This window comes from Chrysochloris asiatica, unplaced genomic scaffold (genome assembly GCF_000296735.1).
Source record: "Chrysochloris asiatica unplaced genomic scaffold, ChrAsi1.0 scaffold00004, whole genome shotgun sequence".
In the NCBI taxonomy this organism is placed as follows: Eukaryota; Metazoa; Chordata; class Mammalia; order Afrosoricida; family Chrysochloridae; genus Chrysochloris; species Chrysochloris asiatica.
The window spans coordinates 21,063,061-21,074,407 of NW_006408522.1; the positions used below are offsets into that span (position 1 = coordinate 21,063,061).

The following is an 11,347-nucleotide window of genomic DNA, read 5'->3' on the forward strand; positions in this document are numbered from 1 at the left end:
CTGTGTCTCTGAAGACAGCTTTCTATGTGGAGCTCTTGTGGGGATGGAAGGGAAGGACTAGGACGGTGTTTGGAGTCTTTTCAAAGCCAGCAGTCTCACTCCTTTGGGGAAGAAATTCTTCTGAATCATAGGCTATTTTTGAAATGTTTTATTAATCTTAAATATATTGTTGCTTAAACTAACAATGCTTTGATGACTAAGAATCGATAACTATACTGACTAATAAAATAATGGTTGATCAGCATACAAATTCTATGCTTATAAATGATTGTTATAAAATACAAGGTGAAACCGTGAATTAAAGATGCTTCGGGGTGGTTTGTGGAACCCAGTCACTGTTTTCCTTACTTTTCAGTTAGACCGCCAAAGTTTGTTCACTAAATTAATTAAGCATTTCCTTTGCAACCTTGTTTGCAGTATTAATTTGCTTGACACCTTTTAAAAAACCTTGTTGTTGTTAAGTACTGTTGAGTTGGTTCCATATTTCTGAGGAGTGCTGGTGAGTTAGAACCGCTAACCTTGCACTTCACACCGACCTTGTGGTCCAGCACTTAACCCTACAGCACCATACCATACTCCTTTTTTATGTAGATTTCACAAAAATAGACTGGTCTCTAAATTCCAAACTATAGAGTCTTGTTAGCGAGTTTGCCTGTGTTGCAATAGGAGAATTTTTTTCTGGATCAGTTGCCTTGACTACTGATTAGGAAAAATGGATTCAAATTGAAATGATACATTTTTTTCAGAATCATTATGGTTTCCCGCTCTTACTCTGTGTGTCTCCTCAGGAAACACTAGAGCAGAATAGTAAAGCGGCAGTGGGCCTGCGTTCAGGGTTCTCAGAAACTCTATCCCACATAACCTACCCCATCCACCCCTCAACACAAACGTAAACATGGCTTTTCTCCCGTGAGCCTGCTTCGCAGGCCTCCTGTATGCTGCCTTGTGTGGAGGAAGACGCACTGTTTCTGAGCAGCCTTTCCACACTTTGCCACTGTCATCACTTCCATTATGTTTACCTTCCTCACTCTGGCTGCTATTGGCAGCAAAAAAAGGATAGCAACTTTGTGCACATGAGATGTGGCGGAGGAAAGGCCTGCGGAGTGAAATGACAGCCTTGGAACTTTGGTACCCTGGACTGCTTGCTAACCACAAGGTCAGCAGTTCAAAACCACCAATAGCTCCTTGAAAATCCTATACAGGTTGCTGGAAGTCGAAAGCAACTCCACAGCACTTAATAGCAACATACTAGAAAGATGGGCTCTGGTAGTGTAGTGGTTACGAATTGGGCTGCAAACCTTAAGGTCAGCAGTTCGAAACTACCAGCTGTTCCATGGGAGAAATATGAGGCTTTCTACTCCCGTAAAGATTTACAGCCTCAGAAACTCTGTACAAGGGTCGCTATTGGTCAGAACCGACTCCACAGCACATAATCACCACTACCACCAGAAAGTTGGGAGTCTTGGTGTGGCTTTGTAGGATAAACACTGGACTGGTAGCCACAAGTATTGGCAGTTCAAACCCACATGCTGCCAGAAATCCTATACAGGGTTGCTGGAAGTCGGAACCAACTCAACTGGCACTTAACAACAACAACATACTGGAAAGATAATACGGCAATGGTAGGTGATAAATGTTTGCCTTTTGAGGCAATACAGTTTCATTATTTTTGTTTTAAGATAGTTTAAATTGATTTAGCTGACCACCAGCATTCCTCTCAAAGATGCAGAGAAAAACAAATATCCATTGTGCCTGTTTTTTCAGTATTTTGAGGAATTATATGCAGATGACCCTAAGAAGTATCAATCCTATCGGATTTCACTTTACAAACGGATAATTGTATGTAAACCCAGAGTGCTTTTCCTGTTGTCTCTCTCTTGCGACTTCTAGGCTGTGTAACTGACGAGCAGCACTCTGGCTGCCGCCCTTCTGTAGGAAGTGTCTTCAGAGCCTCTCACACAACCTGTTTCTCCCCACAGCCGTCTTTTAGCCAGTAATGTTACCTCTATCAGTGTCCTGCGTCCGTTGTCTTGTTGGTTTGTTTTTAACACTTGATTTACAGTGTGATGGAAGCAAACTGTGACTTGAGACATCAAGTCAGATGCAAGAAGCCCAACTGAACACTTGGAATGTTAGCACCTGTGCCTTGGGAATATTTCTTTTGGTCTAGCATTTGAAGTTACTATTGTCTAAACTAGAGAATGGGTGAAAAATTACACATTTCAAAATGGTTTTCTTTTCCAATACCTGAGTAACCACCATAAATAGCTCAGATTGATTTCCCTCACAGACTTGTTTCTGTTGTTCACTTTCTTCCTAACCATTGGCCTTTTACCTTAGGTCAGTCATTTGAGGAAATTCTTGACTAAATAGAAAGCCAGTCAGTAAATATGAGATGTTGTTTGGGTTTTGTTTTATATTTTAACCCCACTTTGAATGTACCACTTTCGTTTTCTCTTTTTGCATACTAAGCATTCAGAATTATCATTTTTTCTATGACTGATGGTGGTTGTGTGCCACCAAGTCGGTTCCGTGACTCATAACGACCCTTATAGGGTTTCTGAGGCTGCGAATCTTTACAGGAATAGAAAGCCTCATCTTTCTCCCGCAGAACAGCTGGTAGATAAGCAAAATCCTATCCCCCAGTATTAGGTGTGTTATACCACCAGCCACTGAAAACTCACCATTTTGATCCTAGGTCAGTAGACTGCTGTTTATCTATTCCTGCGGGTTTATGTTCAACTTTCAATCCCCCAAACTTCTGAATTTTTTTTAAGTTTTAGAGATGGGTCTCACAAAGACCAGCACTTAACACACATGGGCTGTCAGTCAAAAGCCTGTACCAAAGTTCAGCCATCCCTAAAATATCCCACAACATGTATTGTGAATTTATCAAAATTTACTTTTCATCAAGGTTAGTGGGTCAAACCCACCAGCCACACGGAAACACAATACAGAGTTGCTATGAGTCAGAACCGACGCCACACAACTTAACAACACTCCCTTTTTGAAAACATTCCACTGAGATAACAATAAATTTTACAAGTATTTTATTTGCTTTATTAATATGGAGTGTACTTGAAAAGACTCCACAGTGACCTTGCTATCCATCACGCTGTAAAGGTTTTTACAGCATTGTATGTTTTACTATTTGGCTTTTATTGTAGCTGCATTTCCCATACCTGCCAGGTGGTGGCTCCACCACCAAGCTTTTCTGGAGCGTTTATGTAAAACTAACTGCTATTTTTTGTGTCTGCTTTTCCTCAGTCTATTTTAGAAACTCTATTTTAATCTTTTATTTAATTTTATTTTTCATTTCAATTTTTAGGATTTGATGGAACAACTTGAAAAACAAGATAAAACAGTCCGGAAACTAAAAAAGCAACTGAAAGTATTTGCCAAAAAAATTGGTGAACTAGAAGGTATTTCAACATCTTTTTATAATTATTGCTGAATTCTGGTTTTGTTGGCTTACATGGATCACCGTATTTTCTTGTGAATATTAGAGATGATCATGAAAATGACTAGGGCTCTGGGGAGTGGCAATTCCGTTGCCAGGTGGGAAAATGCTGCTCTTTTTATGTCATGTTGTGGCTGTTAGGGGCCATCACGTCGGTACCTACTCGCAGCTACTCTGTGAACAACAGAACGAAACACTGCCCGGTCCTGGGCCAACCTCACCTGAGCCCATCGATGCTGCCACTGTGCCAATCCATCTCGTTGGGGGTCTTCCTCTTTTTCTCTGACCCTCCATCTTACCAAACATGATATCCTTCTCCAGCGACTGGTCCCTTCTGACAATATGACCGAAGTATGAGAGACGAAGCTTAGCTATCCTGGCCTCCCAAGAGCATTCTGGCTGCACTTTGTCCAACACACATCTGTTGTTCTTTCAACAGCCCATAAATCATAATAATTTACAAAAGGAAGGGGATTCATTTATTATTTCAACAGATACTCAGTGAATTTTTTTCTGCCTGCCAGGGACTGTACACAGCAGTATGGATAGTGTAGAGGCTATGAGATGGGATCCTGGAGCCACGCTCTTTATGTTCAGATTCTGCCTCTACCACTTGCCTTTGAGTCGACTCCAGCTCATGGTGCCACCAAGTAGGTCACAGTAGAACTGTGACTGGTTTTTCCTAAGTAGATCACTAGGACATTATTTGGAGGTACCTCTGAATAGACTCAGACCTCCTTTCTTTCAGTGGGCAGCCTAGCACATTAACTGTTTGCCCCACGCAAGGACTTCATACCATTTATTAGTTAGATATTTGATATTGGATGGGTTATTGGACCTCTCTGTGGCTCAGTTTTCCCATCTTTTATATGAGAATGGTGATGATACCTACCTGATATGGCTGTAAGGATTAAATGAGTTAATATGTGTAATATTTTTAGAATAGTACCTGGCACCTAGTACGTGCTATATGAAACTTAGTTATTATTACTGTTAGTGTTGTTAAGGGGCCATCAAGTTGGTTTTGACTCCTAGAGACCTTATATAAACTTTCCAAGGAGCAGCTAGTGGATTTGAATTGTTGACCTTGCAGTAGCAGTTCAGTGCTTATCCTGCTGCGCCACACCAGGACTCAGCACAGCTAGGATTGTTGTTATGTGCCGTGGAGTCGGTTCCAACCCAGAGCGACCCTGTACAGGGTTTCCGAGGCTATAAATCTTTACAGGAGCAGAAAGCCTCATCTTTCTCCTGTGGAACAGCTGGTAGTTTCGAACTGCTGGCCTTAAGGTTCATAGCCTGATTTGTAAGCACTACACTACCAGAGCTCCTTACAGCTAGGATTGTTGTTGTTGTGAAGTGCTGTCGAGTCGATTCCAACATGTAAAAAAATGTGGCACCAACCATTCCTCCCACAGCACTCTCCTTTCAGCTGGTTTCAGGAATTCATTGTAGTGGCCACACTGAACTCATTCTCACAGTTACAGGGTTCATTAGGGAAAGTAGCAGCTTCCTATACAGGGTCAGAAATGCTCAGGGCGCAGTTGTTCCAGTCAGGACAGCGGGTCCTCAACTGTGCCCCCAGGCAGGCCTCTCTCTGCCTAGCCAACGTTACAGAGCTGCTGATAAATGCCCACAAGACACACCACTCACCATAAACCTGGTCTGAAAGCAGTCAGCTCTAGCTCCCTGAGTCAACAAACCTAGCTCTCCTGCTGAAGTGCCTGGAGACACGTCACTCTCCCAGCAAACCTCCTCGGAGCCAGACGTCATTTTCAGCCTGTCTTGCTCTGCTGCTGCTGCTCCTCTGCCTCTCCTTTGGTGTCCCAGCTTTCTGTCCATGGGTCTAGGAGGCTCGATGAACAGGGATTTAAGGGTGCAAAGAGTGTGCTCCCCTCCTCACTGTTCCTTGACAGTAGTGAGATTCCCCGCTTCCTGTTGCTGAGATGGCTCCTTTGATGCCTTCAAGTTTTTACAACTACAGTGAACTCTGCTAACGTCCATAGCTGAATGATGGACATCATCCTGTCAGTATCTTCTCCCACCTTCTCGTACCCAGACCCCGCAGGGCGGGAGTTATAGACAAACCTGTCTATAACTATAATATCTGTCTATAACTATAATATCTCTTCTAACCAGAAGAGATATTAGATAATTGACTACACCACAGGGATGTTAAGGTAAATGAGACACAGAGTCTGTGCCCTCAGAGAATTCAGTTTAGTGGAGAAAAAGAAAAGTAAATAAGAAAAATATGAATTGCGATAATGATAAAAGATGGGGTGCTGTAGGATAAACACCGGACTGATACCCGCAAGGTCGGTGCTTCAAACTCACCAGCCACTCCTCAGAAATCCTGTACGGGGTTTTCAGATGTTGGGAACAACTTCACAGCACTCACCAACAAGATTCTTTTTTAAACCAATTTCCATTCTTCATTCCTAATGGTGATGGAAACTTGAGAACTAATCAAATATCAAGTGCATTTTATTGTTAATTACAAATGCATCTTGTACATTAGTGTGTTTATTCATTCAACAATTATTTACTAAGTTCCTACTATGTGTTATAGACTCCTGGTGTGGCACTGTAGCATCAGCACCAGAGTGTGAACCACAAGGTCAGCAGTTCAAACCCTGTACAGAGTCGCTCTGAGTTGGAGCTGACTTGGCAGCACTTAACAACAGCTATGTGTTAGGCACGATCCTAGAGGACAGGAACATAGCAGTAGAAGACGGTTCCTAAAAGTATGCCAAGAATGCACCCATTGCTTACAAGACTTTAGAGCCCCTCTTTGGAATTTACTTTAAAACTCATGCAAGCTGTTCTCATTTTGACCAAAATAGCTATTGCTCAGCCTAACAAACCATTTTATGCTCGCAGCATCCCTCTTCCCAATCCTTGCCTGGTTGAAAGGATAAAGATTCTCTGTCTCTGCAGATGTTCAAAAGAACCTACCGTGGTTGACTCTAAATGTGGTTTTCATTCCTCACACGTGCCAGGCTCTGTCATAGCTTCTCGTGGCCAAGTCCTGTTCGTCCTCCTGTGACACCACAGTCACACCTCAAGAGCAGCCTTTCTTAATCCACTAGGCCGGCCTAGGCCACTGGTTTCTATTTCCTGTGTGGTGCTATGGGATTAAGCTGTTCAGACTCAACATCTGCTCCTTGGAAACCCTATATAGGGTTACTAATAGTGGGAACAACAGCAACAAATGAGGTTGACATTTTATTTCCAGTAGTAAATAATTTTGCTAAATAAATCATGGTTATGTTGAGCTGACATCTTTACTTCATCTATTAGTTTCTATAAATACCCAAATCTCTAGGGAGACTACAAAGGCTTAAGAAGTGCTTTAATGAAAGTATGGCAAATTTTGTCTTAGACATTTTTGACCAAAAATATGGCAAATTCCAGTTGGAGATCTTTCAAGAGGATAGTAAAGCTGTCTTTTGAAACCTGGGAGCTCTAAGTAAAAACATTTACCACTTTTATCAATTCTAAGATGCATAGTTTTTCACATTTTAACATCTCTAGAACTGGGATGTGCCATAAAATTGGTGGATTGCAGTCTAATTGACTATTTTTCCTTTTTCAGTGTTATATAAAATAATGCTGTATCTCAAGTTCAATGGCATGTTAGGTAGGATGAAATCACTCAGTTCAAAACATTCTCATGAGGTAACCTGGAGCCCAAATATGCGTTCATTGATAATAATAATAATATTTTCCTCTTAGTGTTCCTTCCTAGAAGTGTCTCTGGTGTACAGGAACTAGTCACATAGGTGAATGAGATCTTATTATTTTGATTTTACAAGTAGCATTAGGTCCATGAGCTAAGCAGGACACTTTGTGCTGCTTCATAGGGCCTGGCAGTATTGTGTTTGAACTGACTCAAGGAATAATTTATGTCAAACGGAGCAGTTTGAGTCATCTATTGTCTAGTCTTGAAAAATATATTTTACAATTTGTCCCCCAACTTTCAGTCTGCACCATGCACATATGATACTCGATTTATGGGAGTTGGCTGTATCTGTGATTTGTCCAATAGCAATATTTTTAGATTATCAGGTTGTTGATGGTTAATTCCAGTATGTGCTGCTGCACTGAGAGGTGGATGGTGTGTCACCAGGCGCCCTGTCTACCGCAGTCACTGCCCTGGGCTCGTGGTTCACGCATAAACAAGCGTATTGTCAGGTATTGGTGTTCCCCCTGTGACAGCCTCTTCCCGTGGAGCTGGTAACTAACACAGGGAACAACTCAGAGTGGTAATGAAAGTGCTCAGGAGTTAGCAGCATGAAACGCTAATGTTTTTGCAAGTACTCTGAAGTCAAATCTAATGTGTGTCATGACCACTTTTCCTTGTGGATAAAAGATTTAAAAACTTACTTACTAGCATACCAAGGGCCTTCAAAAAAGTTCATAGAAAAATTCCATTATCTTTTCATTCCATTTTTCCATAAACTTTTTCAATCCCTCTCAAATGTTCCCTTACCTTCCCTTGCATTTTCCACTCAATTCTCAACTTTGAGATGAAATTGAAAACTTTTTCTACCCTTACTTAGTATAATTCTTGTCTATCAGCTGCCATTGAGAATAGTGACCATTTTAACATCTAGAAGGTTGGTGTACTTTAATGGTTGCAACTTCATGGTAGTCTCTACTAAACATAAACCACCAAGCAAGCAAAACATTAAAGTATTAGGGTTATCATATTAAATAAAGTTGTTTCATCTGCTCATGGTTTTTGGTTTTGTTTTGTATTTTGTGAATAGGAGTGAGAGAAGTCTTTGACCTTATGATGCCTTTGTGAAAAAACAATTTTCGTTCACATCAACCAGCTGTCTTGATATGGGTTGAGCTGATTGCAATGATGCCTTTAAAGCATAGGTCAGATTTCTTTAGCAGCTATGTTCATAGAGCTAAAAAAGGAGGAAGACTCTTCTATACTCTGGTTGCTTTTTTTGTAGAATATTGGTTGTTTTCTCCTGTAATTTAAACATCTAAATAGCTAACCACTTCTGATCAGTATCAGTTAACCAAAAGTTTAAACCACTAACTTTCAGAACTTTTAGTCTATATGCAAAATAAATGGTTTGGAATCAGGTAGTAGACCTCTGCTATTGATAATAGTTAGGCACTAGTAACTGTCAGAATGATATCACCATATAAAAAGATTTTAAGCAGGAACTATGAAGTGGTAAATATAGTACATTTCTATTGTTGTAGACTATTTTAAATTTGAGGAAGATAGAACTGTCTCATCTTTTCTACCTAGAAAACATTTTCTTTTTTGTGTTTTTCATGAAGTGGGCCAGATGGAGAACATATCCCCGGGACAGATCATTGATGAGCCCATCCGTCCAGTGAACATTCCCAGAAAAGAAAAGGATTTCCAAGGAATGCTGGAGTACAAGAAGGAGGATGAGCAAAAACTTGTTAAGAATCTGATTCTGGGCAAGTATTTTCTACATGGGACAAAAGTCTGGTGCCTGGCAGAAAAGACTAGTCATTCATTTAAATTTCCCCCACTAGGGTTCCTTCCAGTCATCATTACCACCTGTGTACTGTGGTGCTGCATTCTCAGCCAACCTGTGTGGACAGTATCTAGGACCCTGCTGTGGACTGGGTTCTGTCCCTCACCAAAAATGTATGGCCTACTGTGGCATCCTAGGATAAGCCTCAAGGTTGGTGTGAGCCGCAAGGTTAGCAGTTCAAACTCACCAGCCGCTCCTTGGAAACCCTAGGGTCATAGCTGTGAGTAGGAACCCACTTGAAGGCACTTAACAACAACAAATGTCTGTCTATGGTTATAAACCCATTTAGTGATGGGTTGTTTTTTATGTTAATAAGGCAAGATTTGTGAAGGGTGTATCTTGAGTCAATTTCTTTTGCGATGTAGAAGAGATTAAACAAGCAAGCAAGCATGCATAGGGGAAGAGAACTGCCAAGCCACATGCAGCTCTCCAAGGAACTAGGACACAAGCTAGAGACAAGGGCTTTCCTCCAGAGCCAACAGAGAGAAAGCTTTCCCCTAGAGCTGGCACCTCCTACACTGTGAAAAATAAATGTGTTTGATAAAGCCACCCTCTAGTGGTATTTTATTACAGCAACACTAGATAAAGAAGGCGGACCCCCACTGAAGGATCCTTTGAGGCTTGGTGGACATTTGAATCATTTGGAAAGCTTTTAAAGTATACTGATTTATGTACGGCCTCCACGCCAAACCAATCAAATCAAAACCCCTAGGGAAAGAGCCTGTCCTTGTGTAGCATTGTTTGTGGGGTTTTTTTTTTTTTGCTTTCATTTTTACAAACCTCTCAAAAGATTCGTAAGCAGAGCCACAGTTGAATAACACTGCTCTAAGCTATTTCCTTCTGCTGTGTATAAGGTCGCTATGAGTCATACTGAATAGATGGCACCTAACTAACCACAACAGACTATTTAGATACCTGAATTTCCATATTTTCTTTCTTCCCTTGAAAAGTGTATTTCTAATATGTCCAGGAACACAGTTTAGTAATAAAGAAGAAATGAATTAAGGAAAAAAATCCAACAGTAGAAGAAAAGGGCAGGTAAATGAAATGACAGCAAAGGTAGTATCTCAAAGTAGCGTTCTTGTTAAGTGCCGTCTAGTCAGTTCTGACTCTTAGTGACCCTGTGTAGAGTTACTGAGTGGCTGATGGGGTTTGAACCACCACCAGTGTGTATCCTACAGTGCCATATCAGGACTCCATATGCCTGTCCAGTTGACCTGAGTCATCTAGTTCTGCATAAGGAACTCTGTAAGGCAGGTGGGGAAAAACCAGGGAATGCACACAAACCCAATTTTGAACTGAAAAGCTAAAAGCCTCTTTTTATCCACTTTGTAGTGTTCTTCCCCTCAAGTGCTGAAGTGACAGTTTGGCAGTTATTACTGATTTAACAGTTTTCATGGCATTAAACTTAGTACTATAGGAAAGTTTCAACATGACCTTTATTTTGCAAAAATAATGAGCCAAATGAAACAAAGTAGATGATTTGTTGAATGTAAAACTATTCTGTAAACTGTCACTCAATTCACAATAAAGAGTTTTAAAAAATAAATAAGGAACCACACTAGTTTTCAATATCTTAGGCATTAGTGAGCTGAAATGGACTGATATTTGCCATTTTGAATCTGATAACCACATGGTTTACTGTGCCGGAAATGACAAATTGAAGAGGAATGGTGTTGCATTTATTGTCAAAAAGAACACATCCAGATCAGTCATGAGGTACAACACTGTGATAGGATAATATCCATGCGCCTACAGGGAAGACCAGTTAATACCACTATTATTCAAATTTGCGTACTAACCACTAAAGCCAGTCAGGCTGAAATAGAAGAATTCTACCAGCTTCTTCAATCTGAAATTGATCAAACATGCAATCAAGATGTATTGATCATTACTGGTGATTAGAATGCAAAGGTTGGGAGCAAAGTGAAGGATCAGTAGTTGGGAAATGTGGCCTTCGTGATAGAAATGATGCTGGAAAATGCATGATAGAATTCTGCAGGAGCAATGATTTGTTCATTTCAAAAACTTCTTTAGACAGCATAAGAGACAACTATATACATGGACCTCACCAGATGGAATACACAGAAATCAAATAGACTACATCTGTGCAAAGAGATGATGGAAAAGCTCCACATCATCAGTGAAGACAAGGCCAGGGGCTAACTGTGGAACAGACCATCAATTGCTCATATGCAAATTCAAACTGAAGCTGAAGAAAATGAAAACAAGTCCACGAGAGCCAAAATATGACCTTGACTATATCCCACCTGAATTTAGAGATCATCTGAAGAACAGATTTGATACATTAAACACTAAAGACTGAAGACCAGAAGAGTTGTGGGATGACATC

At 40.7% G+C, this 11,347-nt stretch overlaps 1 protein-coding gene across 3 annotated transcripts in view; it reads left to right on the forward strand.

Annotated features, from left to right (window-relative positions):
- Positions 1 to 11,347, forward strand: part of MYO5A (myosin VA (heavy chain 12, myoxin)) — a 239,831-nt gene that overhangs the window by 203,066 nt on the left and 25,418 nt on the right. For all 3 annotated transcript variants that reach the window (XM_006831634.1, XM_006831636.1, XM_006831635.1), the window contains 2 exons: positions 3,329 to 3,422; positions 8,768 to 8,914. In XM_006831634.1, the coding sequence (XP_006831697.1) occupies positions 3,329 to 3,422; positions 8,768 to 8,914 (241 nt within the window). The remainder of the gene's footprint in view (positions 1 to 3,328; positions 3,423 to 8,767; positions 8,915 to 11,347) is intronic.